This window comes from Mchenga conophoros, linkage group LG4, assembly GCF_057382185.1.
Source record: "Mchenga conophoros isolate Kocher_MC1m ecotype Shallow Benthic linkage group LG4, M_conophoros_male_GT1.1, whole genome shotgun sequence".
In the NCBI taxonomy this organism is placed as follows: Eukaryota; Metazoa; Chordata; class Actinopteri; order Cichliformes; family Cichlidae; genus Mchenga; species Mchenga conophoros.
Window position 1 is genome coordinate 37686950 of NC_140529.1, and position 14949 is coordinate 37701898.

General features: G+C 44.6%; 1 protein-coding gene across 4 annotated transcripts; it reads right to left on the reverse strand.

The window, feature by feature from the left end:
• Positions 1–1250: 1250 nt before the first annotated feature.
• srrm2 (serine/arginine repetitive matrix 2) lies at positions 1251–14795 on the reverse strand. 4 transcript variants are annotated; one of them, XM_085272230.1, is made up of 14 exons: positions 14582–14795; positions 11220–11471; positions 10852–10947; positions 10178–10363; positions 9982–10065; positions 9834–9899; positions 8735–8761; positions 8512–8628; positions 7770–7905; positions 5524–7682; positions 3407–4093; positions 3251–3319; positions 2339–2446; positions 1251–1689 (listed from the first exon to the last, which is right to left on the reverse strand). In XM_085272230.1, the coding sequence occupies exons 2-14, from the start codon at positions 11465–11467 to the stop codon at positions 1635–1637; spliced, it is 4038 nt and encodes a 1345-aa protein (XP_085128356.1). In that variant the 5' UTR covers positions 11468–11471; positions 14582–14795; the 3' UTR covers positions 1251–1634. The 4 variants fall into 4 exon arrangements, with proteins under 4 accessions (XP_085128356.1, XP_085128354.1, XP_085128355.1 ...); XM_085272228.1 differs by having other exon boundaries at positions 7770–7908; XM_085272229.1 differs by having other exon boundaries at positions 9834–9902.
• Positions 14796–14949: the final 154 nt, after the last annotated feature.

A 14949-nucleotide genomic window follows, 5' to 3' on the forward strand; every position in this document is an offset into this window, starting at 1 on the left:
ACCCACATACATGTGACCCTATATCTGTAAATGATTTGTAACAGTATCCTGTTGCAAAACTCTTTATTTTGAAATTCAGAGCTCCAAGCTTTTATTTTGTAACGTTACACTTGTTACTCACTTAATACTTTGTGTTAAACGTTTTTTTTTCCACACTTGTAATTTTCAGTAACTTGCAGATTCAGCTGAGCTCATGTTTTGGAGCCAGAGGCTGGTCTGCTGTCACCATGTGAGAAACGTAAAAATGTGTGAACACGTCGTGTTGCATTTGGTGCTTTATTGCTCCTCTGGTGAATCATCTGCGCACAGCGGGCAGAAAGCGGCCTTGATTGTCGTTTTTAAAATTACTGCATTCATAAAATGAGTCACTGGTTTTTCCAGGAAAACCTGGGCTAATTATACAACCTACCTGCTCAAAGACACTTACAGTTACCATCATTATTAAACTGTGGTGTAGCGGTTCTCAAACGCTGGGGCGTGGGCAACAAGAAGGAAACATGAAGTGAAACTCAACTGAATGAACAGGACTTTTTTTTTTTTTCAGGAAAACAGATTGTTAGGCAACAACTGCTCAGCTCCTGTTTTTGTTCATGATAAATGTATAAAAAGACTTTTGTGGCTTTTTATAGAACAATTGTGGTGAAAACTGAGCAATTATGACCGTATGTTTACACCATAAAAATAAACGTGCACTGCATCATTTTTTTTTAAATTAAATCTGTTACTACAGTACAAATACTTTTACATTGAAAGACTTAGATTTAGTGTTAGGAAATTAAAAACTAGGATTAATGTATGAAAATTGCTTGTTACATTTTCTGAATAAGAGGACAAAAACTGAAATTGTTCAGTCAAAAGAAGCAAACTGAAGTAATTCTCTGCACTACAACAAAACCTTGATTACTGCTACTTAAAGGTGCATTTCCTCTTTGACACTCGGCGTTAACAGAACGTGACTGCTAGGAAGTTTCAAAACATCTTTTTACTGTTAAGAAATGCAAGTTGAAATAATGCTCAGTTGTACTTCTCATACGCAGTGAGTCGATGTGACCGTTATTGGACCGAGTGAGCTGTTAAACATTCGTATTTCCAGCAGAAGCCTGTTGAGAAAATGGTGTTAAAAGTTAAAAGAACAGCAACACACCCGCTGCTCAAACCTGGTTAAAGTTGAAGTCACAAATTGCAGAAAAACAACAAAAGTACCTTTAAAGTGTGACACAAAGCACAGCAACAGAAAACTCCCAGACAAATAAAATGTACAATTGCCTTTTATTATTGTTATTAATCATTTGCAACAAAGAAATTAACCACGTTTCATTTTCCGCTCACATTAAATGGAACTCACATGATAACCAAAATACAGACAGCTCATATCTACAGGTGAAACGCAACACAGAGTACAGGTACAGAGGAACAGTGCTAGAGTTACGCTTTACTTAACTGGGTGAACTTTTTACTGAGCTCATAAAAAGAGACGTACACGCCAGCCTCGAGCCATCGCTGCTTAAAAAAAAAAACAAAAAACCCCACTAACACTGGAGACCTCCCGGCGACGCAGATCTGCTGGCTCTGGCATTTGTGTTGTAGTCCAGTTCAAACACCACAGAAGAAGAAGGGAGGCGTCTGCTGTCGGCTCACTTCCTTCGTCTGCTGCTCGATGATTGGTTCGGTGACCGTCTGTTGCTGCTTCTACCAGCAAAGAGTTTAAGAAAAAACAAGTCATTTCCAGACCTTTTTCCACTACTACTCCACTTTAACCTTTATTCATACAAAATCGTTTCACAACAGCACACAGCTAATGTGAAACAGGTGCATTAGATACAAAAAGCACCAGCTTCTGCAGATATATCTGCATATATGAACAGGGAGGTTAATTTGAGATGTTCCATCTTCATTTTTGTACCCTGACAGGAAGTGGTGATGTGTTCATTCCTATTTGTTTTACAGTTTATGGCAGGTGTGTCAAACACGTGGCCCGGGGGTCTGAAACCGCCCGCCAAAGGGTTTCAAAGGGCTTCAAAGTTTGGTCTCCACGTCTAGCAAATCTCCTGGTCTTCTCGCCCTGCATCACTTACTGCTGCACATCTCACTAAACAGCACTAAACACAACCTGTTTATTTTTTAATAATTGTATTCAGATATAAGCCTGCTGAAGCAATCAGGACATGTAATCACAGCAGGCTCTCAATATATTTTAGATTCAGCATCATTTAAAAAATACATTTACAACTTACTCCACAAATTTTTCTAATTCTGTAAAACCAACCAAAACGAATAAACGACACCATAGGCTGCTGTCGCTCTATGTCAAGTTCAAATGTCCCGGGTGGTTACAGACCTGCGGCTCGGTGAGGACGCCACTGGTCTCACGTGTCGGGGAGGAGAGTAACTGAGGGAGCGAGAATCTCTCAGCGAATCAGCCGGCACCCGCTGAGGCCTGATGGGGCTGCGAGCAAAACACAAATCTGTCATCAGACTACTGCGCTGCAACCTCGGTATAATCAAACATCACTGTAACCATTAAAGCTGAAGCAGGCCGGTACTCGCCTAACGGCTCAGCGAGTATGATAACAATAACTTCCAGAGAAGTGGTGACTACACAGGACAAAAAAAACATTCATTGGGCAACAGTTCATTTTATCTGCCTGTTAATGCAGTTTAACATTTTACAGGACCAAAGGAGCTTGCAAAGAAAAGCGTCTGGACTTCTTTAAGTTGCTTGAAGACGTTTCACCTCTCATCCGAGAAGCTTTCTTCAACTGAAGCAGCTTCTTCAACTGAAGCAGCTTCTTCAACTGAAGCAGCTTCTTCAACTGAAGCAGCTTCTTCAACTGAAGCAGCTTCTTCAACTGAAGCAGCTTCTTCAACTGAAGCAGCTTCTCGGATGAGAGGTGAAATGTCTTCAAGCAACTTAAAGAAGTCCAGACGCTTTTCTTTGCAAGCTCCTTTGACTACGGTGACCTGGATGACTGAGAACCTTCACAGACATTTTACAGGACCACTGAGATGTTTTTCATGAAATCTTTAAGCTAGCTGCCAGCTCGCCACTGTTGCCCAAAGCGATGTCACAACTGATAATTAAAAACAAACAACAACAAACTATTTTGCAACTTCCTGTTTCCACGTGTTCTACTCCTGAGTGTTTCTTTCTTTCCATCTATCCGGAGACTTTCACTTCAAGCAACAGCATAAACGTGTCGTTGCTGTGGTGAAGGTATTAAACAGTGTTTGTGTGGTCCTCCCTTCTTACCTTCTCTTCTTTGCTTCCTTCTCGTTGTCAGAGGAAGAGGAAGCAGAGCTCTTAGCTTTGGCTGCCTTCCTGTTGGAGAGAAAACAGTCTTAGTTCATTAATGGTGTGACGGACACAGTGAACTCCACCGTCAGCTCAGATTATCAGTCTGCTCACCCGTTCTCCTGCTCGGCTTCAGAATCTGAGCTGTCTGAAGAGGACGAAGATGATGATGAGGAGGAGGATGATGATGAAGAGGAGGAAGAAGATGAAGAGGAGCTGGAGCTGCTGCTCTTCATCTCTGCCTCCTTCCCGTTTACAGCGCTCTCGCTTCTGCCCGTTCGTTCAGGTGGCTGGCGGCTGGCTGGCGGCGACCGCTTTCCACTTTGACCCCGGTGCGGCTGCTTGCCGTCTGGTTGGCTGCTCCCCAGAGATCTTTGCGGGGTCACTTCAGAGCGGCGAGAATCGGACTGTGAGCCTCTCCCACCTGAGGGTGGAGCATGAGAAGAGTCTCTAGAAGCGCCCTGTGAGGCAGAGGGGCGGCTTTTCTGCTCCCTCCTCTCGTCCTGCTGATCTGCTCTCCTGTCCCTCTCTGATGGTCCTCTGCTGTCTTTCCTCTCTGGCGGCGGTGACTGTGAGGACGCAGAGGAAGAAGAGGAGCTGGAAGAAGATGATGACGAGGAAGAAGACCTGCGGGGTTGGGGAACATCCTTTGGCTGCAGGCTTTCTTTCTCCTTCTCCCTTACTCGCTCCTGCTCGAGCTCCCTCCTCCTGACCCTCTCACGTTCTCTCTCCCTTTCTCTTTCACGTGAGAGCGAGCGACTTGTCCTTCTTCGCCGCTGTGGAGACGGAGACCGCCGAGGCCTGGGGGGGAGAGATTTGACTTTACTCTGTTACTCTGCACAGTCAGCATGGCAGAAATCATCATTGGATCGCCGCCCACAATACACACAATGATGTCAGATTATAAACTTCCATCTGAAGTAAACTAAGTTTTTATTTATAATGACACGTTAGTACATACAAGAGTTCAGAACCCTAATTAATATTAGAGGGGGCTGATCTGAAGTTCATACATCAGGACAGGACCGAGGTGTTTTTAGGCCAGCAGACAGAGGTAATCTCTCCAGCGTGGTCTGGGTCTGCCCCAGGGCCTTCGTCTGACAGGACATGCCTAAAACACCTCGCCCAGGAGACATCCTCACTTACACTTAGCTGTGAACTGCTGCAACGCGAGCTGGAGGTGAGCTGAAGCCAGCCTAACAGCATCATCTGCAAAAACCAGAGTTGAGAATCTGAGGCCAAACTGGAGGCCTCCTGCCAGCTGGCTACGCCCACATGGCAATCCAGAGACACCACCCAAAATGTGACTTTGTAGAGGCATGTCAACCAGGACAGCCCTGCAACATCCAGAGCTTTCAGGAACTCAGGGGAAAACTTTACACACCCCAGAGGACCAGAAACCAAGGAGTTGTTAGCTGCCTCAGTGACCTCACCCCAGGCTAACGAAGTCCAACAGGACTGCATTAGCTTGATGGATCTCTTCACCTCCAGTGCTCACCATCTGGTATCGTGGATTACTACCGCAACAGGGAACAACCATCATCGCAGCTCCTGCAGCACCCACCCTTGAAGAGCTCATAGACCCAGGCCTCTGCCTCGTGTTTCCAACACACCCTCACTTAAAGGTTTAGGTGTGCCAGCTCTGTCCACCATCCCCCCCCCCCCCCCACCACCTGATCACCAGCACTGCAAACTGACTAATATTAGGAAAGAAGACGACTGAAAGAAACATTAGTTTCACATTAGTGATCTCTGTGTTTTCCAAAGATTAGTGCATCTTTGGAAAACACTGACTGACAGAGACATGCAGCTGCCATCACATGTCCACAGCTTAAGCATTTGATATTTGTTCGATTGTGAAAGAGTTTGATATTTGCACATCATTGGATTCTGTTTTAATTACATTTTATTCAGCGTCCCAACTATTGGGGAACTGTGGTTGTAAATTTGTCCCCTAAATATTCATCATGTGATCTGTTACCTACTCAAGATTTACTTCGTACAATTTTCCCTTCTGTTGCCGACGACTGGAACTCTTAGGATTTGGTGCGTGCTGTAGCCGTGTACTGCTCTTAGACAAGCTCAAGCACAGTCACAGAAAAAAATAAAATAAAACATAAGATGATGACGTCCCTGTGAGGCTGTTCATTAACGTGAGAGAATATGGATGTTGCCTCATGACAACGCTGCCCTGCAGACCCTGCACACTTACATGTAGGCTTATCTCTTACCTGTTGGGGGGGCTTCGTCTTCTTAGACCTCTTGAAGTGGACCTGCTACGTCTCCTTGGACTTCTGGACCTGGTCCTCCTGATGATCCTATCTCGCTCCCTCTCCCGGTCTCTGTCCCTCTGCCTCTGCCTGTCTCGGTCTGACCAGGCTGGAGGAGGTGGAGAAACTCTTCTGGACCGGGCTGGGGGGTCCTGATACTGCCTGGGTGGAGTGCGACGGGGGGGTGAGACGGTAGCTTTCCTCTGGGGTGGAGAGCGTGACCTCCGGGCAAAGGGGCTAGACCTTGTGGCTCCCCTGGTTGTGTCTTTGTCCCTCCCTCTCTCCTTTTCCCCAGTCTTTACCTCTGCTCTCCCCCTCCCACCATCAGCCTCAGAGGGAGAATATCTCCTGCCTGCTCTGGTGCCTGCTCTGCTGGGTGGGGAAGGAGGTGGGCTGGGACTGTCCATCTGTGTGGGGCTGTAGCGTTCCTGGCCTTTGGTGCGGCGTGAGCACTCCTCTGTCGGAGCTCTTTGAGGCAGTCTTTCCCTCTCGGGTGCATCTCTTCCCCCTGCTCCTCCTCCTCGCTCCCTCTGGGAGCTTTTGGGTGTGTCGTGCTCAGAGGCCGAGCTTTGCTGTTTACCGTTGGCTAAATGTCTCTGGACTGCAATCCCGATGGCGGACAGTGCAGCTTTTCCTAGGCTGTCCTTCTCCCTCTGTGGGGATCCAGCCTTTTTTGACTTGCCTTCATCTTCAGAGGATGAGGACGAGGAGGAGGAGGAAGATGATGAAGAAGATGAGGAGCTATCACTGTCACTGTCGCTGCTGCTATTGCTGCCGCTACTACTACTGCTGCTGCTGCTGCTACTGCTCTCCCGTTTCTCAGCAGGCTTCTCCCTCGCCTCCGGTCTTTCACTCACCGCCTTCTCGGCAGGCCTTGATTCATCTCGCCTGATTTCTGAGGACAATCGAACCTCGTCCCGCTTCCTCTTGCCTTCCTGGACTCTGTCTTCTTCCCTCTGCTTGTTCAGATGCCGGTCCTTCTCCTTGTTGCTCTCCCTGTCTGTTTCTCCTCTCCTGTCGTTCTCCTTTTCCCTCTGACGTCCATTGGTGACAGGTGAGTGGGAAGCAGGTGACAAGGAGCCACGGGATGGTTGTCCGTCCCTCTTCCTGTCATTTCTCTGCTGGCGAGGAGGCGTCTCTCTCGCAAGTCTCCTTGCATCCTTCCTGTTGTCCCTTTCGTTTGGCACTGCTGACTGCAGATCATTAGTTCTGCGCTCCCTCTCTCTACTCCTCTCCCTCCTTATTCTCTCTTTTTCAGGGGGAGGCGAAGGCGTGGAGGAGGAGTCATGTCTTGACTTTTTGTCCAGTTTAATTCCGTCTTTGCTCCTTTCCATCCTTGTTTCCTGTTTCAGAGGGGAAGGGGAAGGGGATGAGGAGGAGTCATGTCTTGTCCTCTGAGGGATGCTCTCCTTTCCTTTGTCCCGCTGTTCTCTGCTCCTTGAACGCCTCCCTCTCTCCATCTCTGGACTTGCTGTTCTTCCCCTCTCCATGTCTCTGCTTCTGGAGCGCTTACTTCTCTCCCCCTCATTTTCTCTGCTCCTTGATCGTCTCCCCCTTTCCATCTCTCGACTCCTCGATCTCCTTACCCTCTCCGTGTCTCTTATTCTTAAATGCTGCCCTCTGTTCCTTTCCATGTCCCGACTCCTTGATCGTCTCCCCCTCTGTATGTCTCTGCTTCTGGAGTGCCTATTTCTCTCCTTCTCCTTGCTTCTTGAACGTCGTGATCTTTCCCTCTCATTTTCTAAGCTTCTTGAGCGCCTCCTCTTCTCCATCTCTACACTCCTCGAGCGCCTCCTCTTCTCCATCTCTACACTCCTCGAGCGCCTCCTCTTCTCCATCTCTACACTCCTCGAGCGCCTCCTCTTCTCCATCTCTACACTCCTCGAGCGCCTCCTCTTCTCCATGATCTCCACACTCTGGGAACGCCTTCTTTTCTCCACTTCTCTGCTTCTTGAGCGCCTCCCTTTCTCACTCTCCTTCTGCTTGCTCCTGGACCTCCTTCCTCTCTCTGTGGCTTTTGCCAGCTGTGGTGGGGGAGAAGGGGATGAGTAGTTGTGTCTCCTGGAGGTCCTCTCCATCTCGCTTGGTCGCTCTTTTTCCCTCTGAAGATTGGGCCTCTTCTAGAGGACATGAAATAGCGTTTCTGTCACTTTAAGGTGTCGATCAATATTTAAATAGTATTAGTGACCACACACGCTCAGCCTTACCCGTTCGCCCTGTTCTGGGCTCTGCTCCTCATGGCCTCGTCTCCTCCTGTCTGGAGAACTGCCTTTTCTACCTTCAACAACGTTTCTTCCAGTCTGGTCCTGTTGGCGTGATCTTGGTGGCGCCGGAGATGGGCTGCTGCTAATGTAAGGGGGAGGGGATTTAATAATTAACAATTTGATCCAAAATGTCAAAGCTGTTTTTAAAGTTAAGGGATTCACTGATGTATTGCTTTGTCTGTAAAACTTTCTATCCAGTTTACTGTGACGTGGCAAAAAAAGCCTTCACATCCTCACATTTCTGAGAAACTATAAGCAAAAAACGTGATCTCCCCCCATCTGTTCCTTTTATCTGTTTTTCAGTCTGTAGTCATGTAGAACAATACTTCGTGATGATCCATGAAGCAGAATCAAGTCAAAAGGAAAAGAGATCATGACCTTATGACTAGGAATTAAAAACATGAATGTCACATATTGGGTCGAGGTCAGAGTGACATGAAACAAAGCTATTCCTTGTTGGTTAGATCCAGTAGGACACGATTTTACCAAATACAATAACGAAGCTTTTGTTTTTCTCAAAAGACAAAAACGAAGATAAAATGAGAAAAACTTAGAAAAACTCCCTCAAATGGTACAGTAGGGAAGATAAGTGGTGTCAAACTGAGTACGAACGGCACTGTAAGGTTAATTATGAACAGCCAGTTCCTCAAAGCTGGCCCTGCATGTCTCCTGTTTGATGTCATACCTGTGAGCAGAGCTGGAGGAAGCGCTCCTGCCTCGTCCTGGCTTTGCTTTTGGAGGACTCGCGCTTTCACTCTTTTTTCTGTTTTTCTTCGACACCATCTCTTTTTCCTCTGACGAACTTTAAAGAGGGCGAAGGACAAAGTTAGACACAACGCTGTTTAAACAGCGACAAAATCAAACGCTGCCGATTGGCTGTCAAGTACAAGAGTCTGATAAACACCTACCTGTCTTCTTCCTCCTCTGACACCTCTCTGAAAAACAGATTTTCAGGTTAACAGTGACAGTCTGTATGATATAAATGAATATGAATGAAAAAAAATAAATGGTGGTGTATAGGGCTGTCACGATTACAGTCGACGACTGATTTAATAGTCGACGCGTCGTTTGAAGCTTTGTAAGATCACAAAAGACGCAGGAATAAGTAGCAGGATTTAAGAGTGTAATAACGGACTGAAACAGAAGATGGCAGCACTGCATGTACAAGGATGCCAGCTGCCGTTAAACCCGAAGAAGAAGAAGCTGTGTCCCAGAATTCATAGCGCGGCCCAGCTCAGTTTCCAACAATGGCGGCAGCTAGTTAGTTTTAATATTACTCTTATTATTCTTTCTGGGTCACAAAATAAACGTTTAACATATTTTCAGGCGAGAATGTAGCTGTGTAAACCTCAAATATCTGCTCAGTTTATCAGGACACCACATATTTTCAAAAGCGCTCCGACGTTTTCGGAGACATCTGTTACCCACTAGCTCGATAGCTAGCCGGGGGCTAGGCTAACTAGAGCCGTGAGAACACCGGACTCCCGGCTAATCGTTTTCAAACCCACCACCGTCTTTCGCTACTCAGGTTAAACATGATATATGAGTCACTTAGATAACTTAAAATGTTGTTGTTTGGCTTTTTTCAGTATTTTATTTGTTCCTGAGTAAATCGGTTTGGCTGAGATTAAAGTTATAGTTTTTACACAGCTGAATAAACGTCAAGCAGACAGCTGATTATCAGAAGTGTGAGATGCTGGAGAATTTACTCCGGTGTCCTGTTATATTTTAGATAGCAAGGAGTTTATTAAACTTCACCGAAACAATCTGCAAACTTCATTAAAATTTAATAAACTATCATCTTGTCTTTATTTTTAGTTAGCACAGACCTTAAACACTTAAAGCTGTAAGCTAATGATAGTTATATAAGAGCAGATGCTGCTGGTGCAATAAGCTGTAGTTTTACGTCCAATGGATGATGATCTGATTAGTGACTAATCGCAAATATAATCGGTGACTAGTCGACTATCAAAATAATCGTTTGTGGCAGCCCCAGTGGTGTAATACCGTTTCTTCTTCTTCTTTTTAGATTTCTTCTTCTCTCTGCGAGGTGATGGGGAGGGACTCTCTGAGCTGCTTGGAGAAGAAATAAAACCATCAGACCACCGCTCAGCAGCCAAAACCTTTTCTGCTTTCCCCTCATTTATCGTCTCACCTGTCTCTGCTCTTGTTTTTCTTTTTCTTCTTGCGACTGCGCTTCTTTGGAGGAGAATCTGATTCATCTGAATCTTCCAGCAACCTGAGAGAGAAAAAAAACAAACAAACCAGACTCTAAATAATAATCAAAACATTAATTAATAATTAATTTGATGTGCACTCAGGCTCTGAAGGTGTTTTTATGTCCTCCTCACGTGTATTTCTGTTGCTGTTGCCTCTCCCTCTCCAGTCGTTCCTGCTCCCTCTTTTCCTTCTCTTTCTCCTTGCGGTCAGCGTGGAAGGATGATCCGTCCACGTAATCGCTGGCGATGCCAAAAGCAGCGCGAAGGCGGTCATTCTTCTGCTGGTTGGCTGCAGCGAGGGCATGTGTCTCTGTCACCCTGAGAAGAAACCGTAAAAACCCACCAACACGCTCTGAAGGATTAGAAGTTTCTGTCATGCTGTTTTCCACAGTTTAGGCACCTGGGTAGCACGTGCAGACCAAGCTTCCTGTAAATTCTGTAAATAATGAGCTGGTGCCCCTGAACATCACACTGTAGCTCTAATATTAAGACATGGCAGGATTTTACAAATGTAATTAACTGGACGTTCTTTTAAATTAATGGACACAAGACAATTTTAGCCTTATTCCTTCCGCTGCAACCCTCTTGCTGTCAAATGAGCTCACGGTAAGTAAAAGAAATAACAAACTGACAGGTGTGATTATCCTCCGTGCAAACTGTATATGAGGTCAGCAAGTACGAGGCCGGGTGCTGGTTTATAGAAAAATATGTTTCTTGAAACCAATAAAAGAAAACAGGCAACCAAAGTTGCTTCAAGGAATCAATTTGTGATTTCTTTTGTTATTAATGAGGACATAAATGCTTACGTTGGTCTCTCGGTGGAGGCGGGTGCAGGCTCCTCCTTCTCCTGCAGCATCATGCGGAAACTGTTCACCTTCTCCTCGATCTCCTCAGCAGAATACCTGAGCGTTCACACAAAGAAGATTTAGCAATATGCAGAAGTCGGTGTAACAGCATGCTGCACTACCAGTACTTTCTTCCTCCCACTGAAGCAATCTGGGTGGACTGATTACATATTTCTAAAGACACGGTTCAATATTTTTGTGAGAGAGAGAGGAAAAAAAAACTCAGTTAAGAATAAGCTGGAAATCCTCACGATTCAAGAAGCAGAGACCTTCAAACACACAGCAGCTTAGATAAAGAGATTCATTTTGAGTTCAATAACCATATTTACCCTTGCTCCTCCATCATGTCCTGCAGCTCAGCACACTTCACCTCCAGCTGCCTCTTCCGCTGGTGCTCCAGGATGTCGGCATTGGGCTGCCTGTTGAGCTGGCTCTCCAGCCTCTCCCGGTCCTTCTCATCCCGCTCGCCGCCACGCTCGTCCCGCGGCCGCTTGACCCGCAGACTCGATAGGTTGCGCTGCACGTAGCCATTGGTGCCACTCCCGCGCGGAGTCGTCAGGCCAATCCCATTGTACATGGCTCTGAAGACGTGAAGCAAGTGATTAAACATCAGATATCAGCTGCAGTAAAACGTAATAAACATAAGTAGAAAAAACACAAACAACAATCAGGATCATTGAAAGGACCTGATGTGCTGGTGAGGTCCAAGTGAACACTGAATAACAAATATGGAGCTCAAGAAAGGAGACGACCTGAAGATTAAAAAGAAAAAAAAAAGACTCACTGCAATAGGGGTGGGCGATAGAAACGATATAAATTTGGCCAACGACAGAGATTTTGACTATACCGCTCTATCGTGATAGCACATGTTGATGATGTCATCAAGCTGCGCCTGTTTTGGTCGAAAGCGTTGCAGCGGCTACAACCATTATCTTCTGCAAATTATGGTGGGCGACAGTCATAACAAAGAGGTGAAGCACTTTTGAAATATGGGGAAAGCCAAAAACTGCGCTTCCTCCACTTCCGTAACATTGATTCATTAATGCTGAATTCTCTCGCAGCTGCTCTGTTCCCATGTTGTTGCAGTATATTAATAACTAACCTCGTATTGTGGATGAATAATCTCAGTTGTTCTCCTGACTGAAGTTTGGCCCATGTATAGCATCCTGCTATGCGATTGCATTTGTCCCTGACCACCAGAATCCCTCACGTTAACTTTTATCGAGTGGAAAAAAAGTTGGCGTTCATCCTCCAGCTTCACTGTGCTAATGTTATGCTAACATAGCTGTGTCGCTAGCAATCACGTAGCACAACATTATATACCAGCTAGCCCAACTTCAGTAACCCTGCAAACGCCACTGCTGTTTAGTTTTCTGTCTTCATTTATGTTTGAAGTGATAACAGAGCTGTACGTTTGAATGTGTTTCAAAAATCTCTGATATGAAATGTTTAGGTGGAAACTAGCGAGCTAACTTCCTGTTAACTTCTAACTCCGTTAAATTTAATAAATTCTGTTTTCATGGATGTCTGGATGTTAAACTTAATTGTTACACCTGCTAAAGCAGCAACGCTGATGATTTTATTAAAGATGAAAGAATTTAGACAGTTTTTAACTCTTAGTGTTCGTTTGACTTTGGGACCTGAAGCAGACGGAGTTTTGGACCCAGATTACTCCGCGAAGCTCCTCACTACGGCAGCCGTAATGCTCTGACAATCCATCAAGCAGTGCTGCTTACCAAAGTTGTACTAAAACATTTTTTAACAGATTTCTGCAGCCAAAATCGGTTCGAGGTCAGTAAGCACAATCAGAATTCATACATAAGGCACACTCGATTTTTGAGAAAATTAAAGGATTTTAAGTCCTTATAGTGTGGAAAACATGCTATACAGAAGAAAAGAATATATCGCGATATATATCGTTACCACACATGCTTCAAATTATATCGCAATATGAATTTTAGGCCATATCGCCCAGCTCTACACTGCAACACTAATGTGAATGAGTGTCTCAAAAAGCCACCTGGTGTTTTCCCTGCATCTGAAAAGGCAGTGTTAGAACCTACATTATCTAAAAATAAATGATTTAAACTTTGAAGCGCGTGTATGCAGACTCTATGCACACCGACCAATACAAATGCAAATAGATCAAATGCTGATTGGTTAAAAAGTGGGTTGGAACAGGGAAGGGAGCAGCAGTGGAGTCCCCACAAATGACAGAAGACCAACAAATATATAAAGAAACACAAACAGTGGCAGCAGAGGACACCGTTTATTGTTCTTAACACTTGGTTTCATTTCAGCTCTTTGAATGTTGGACCTCTGCTCTTCTTCACGGGTCACTAATGGACCAACAGCAGCACAAACAAGACAATGTGCAGACTACTGTCTGCAAAGCTGTCCGAGGACCACCACACTGGCATGTTTGAGCCATTACCTCTCACAATTTCAAAAGAACAGGGTTCACCATGTCATCTACTATTAGGAAGGTTAGTTGGGCCGATCACTGGCTGCTCTGTATACAGACTGTACAGTCAAGATACTGATCTGCAAGTTGCTCTCTAATGCATTTGGAGCCTGAATGTATAGAAAGCACTATGATATGACTGCTGTATAAAGTGCTTTGAGTGCTCATGTAGAGTAGAAAAGAGCTTTAAAAGAACTTTAGTGTGTGTCATGTCATTTCCATGTTCTGGCTTTGTTGTAATGCGCTTGAAGGACATGTTTAACGTTTTTAAATTGTGCTTTGTGCTTAAATAAAAGTCTGCAAAAGCAATTAAGGGTAAATATAAAATGTTAAAAATCAAAAGAATAAATATTTTAAAAATGTGTCTGGAATAAAGTACTGTAGAAAAAGTAAAGATCAAAGTAAAACCAAATTAAATTAAAAATAATAGTAATTGTAGAATTACAAAAAACATCTAAAAGGGTAAACATCTAAAAATACTTCAAACTAAATAAAAAAAATACAACAATATTTAGGTAAAATAGAAACACTAGTATACGGCTTAAAATAAATAGATAAAAATAAAATAATAAATAACTAAAATGGTAGGAGTAGAAAAACAATTATGCCGACAGCTCCCTGATCCTGAACAGCAGGATGTGGTTACGGTTCGACAACTATAACTTTTCTCATAGTCTCGCTTTCGCTGCTAATAACCAAATATTCCGACGCAATGGTAGGCGTTAAAAACTGGCAGTGATTATTAGTCCTACCTGTTTCAAGCCTCAGACTGTCACAGGTGTATCATTAAATCAGTCTCTCGCACTCTTTTTGTTTTTTGTTGACACGGGTTTGTTTGAAGCTTCGGATCACCGAAGGCTGGAGCAGCCTCTGAGCCGGGTAGTACACGCTGTGTGGGTCGGTGTGCGTCTCCGCTCGTGTTTAACGTCAATTCTTCTTCATTTGATCTGAATTTATTACCGCTAACAGTAATTTTTTGGCGCACTAACACGTGCGCCATAACAGGCCTGCTGTTGCGCCTGATTGTTAAATAAACTCATTTATGATAACTAACGCCAACAGAACCGAAGGGACACGCAGATTATATTTATATATAAAAAATTAAAGGAGTAAATGCAGCTTCTCTGACATTTGGTTTCCTTACCAACTGGCGAATTTAAACGCCATGTTTCTAAAGGCCTCTCAACACACAGCGAAGCTAATATAGCTAACGTATTTGATACGTACCAGCTTGTTCTCCGGGCGGGGGCGAAGAGAAAACGGCGTCTGAGATAATTTGGCGGTTAATAAGGTCCCTTACAATCACACGATCACAGAAATTAGATTATAACAACAGTGTCTTTAAAACTATGCAAAGATAAAGAAACGCTGCTAGCTCCGTTTGCTTTCAGATAGCCCCTCTGGTCTCCAACCGCAGGAAGAACGAGACTCCCAGTGACGTCAGACGCACGCAGGCGCGGATAAAGACTGATGCGTTCAGGTTCTGAAAGACAGAACCATATTCACAAAAACTACACCGTTCTGTCGTTAACTATTATATTGAGCTTACTAAGCTACCTGTTAAACTCTCTGAATTCCATAAACAGGTCCTTCTT

What these genes read in the sequence shown, in the direction of transcription:
- srrm2 (XM_085272227.1), bottom strand. Translation starts at nt 11,467, where the DNA reads ATGTACAATGGGATTGGCCTGACGACTCCGCGCGGGAGTGGCACCAAT. An exon ending in GCCTCCACCGAGAGACCAAC is followed by an intron (nt 10,364 to 10,851) that starts GTAAGCATTTAT and finishes GTTTCTTCTCAG; the next exon opens with GGTGACAGAGACACATGCCC. An exon ending in CAACAGCAACAGAAATACAC is followed by an intron (nt 10,066 to 10,177) that starts GTGAGGAGGACA and finishes TTTCTCTCTCAG; the next exon opens with GTTGCTGGAAGATTCAGATG.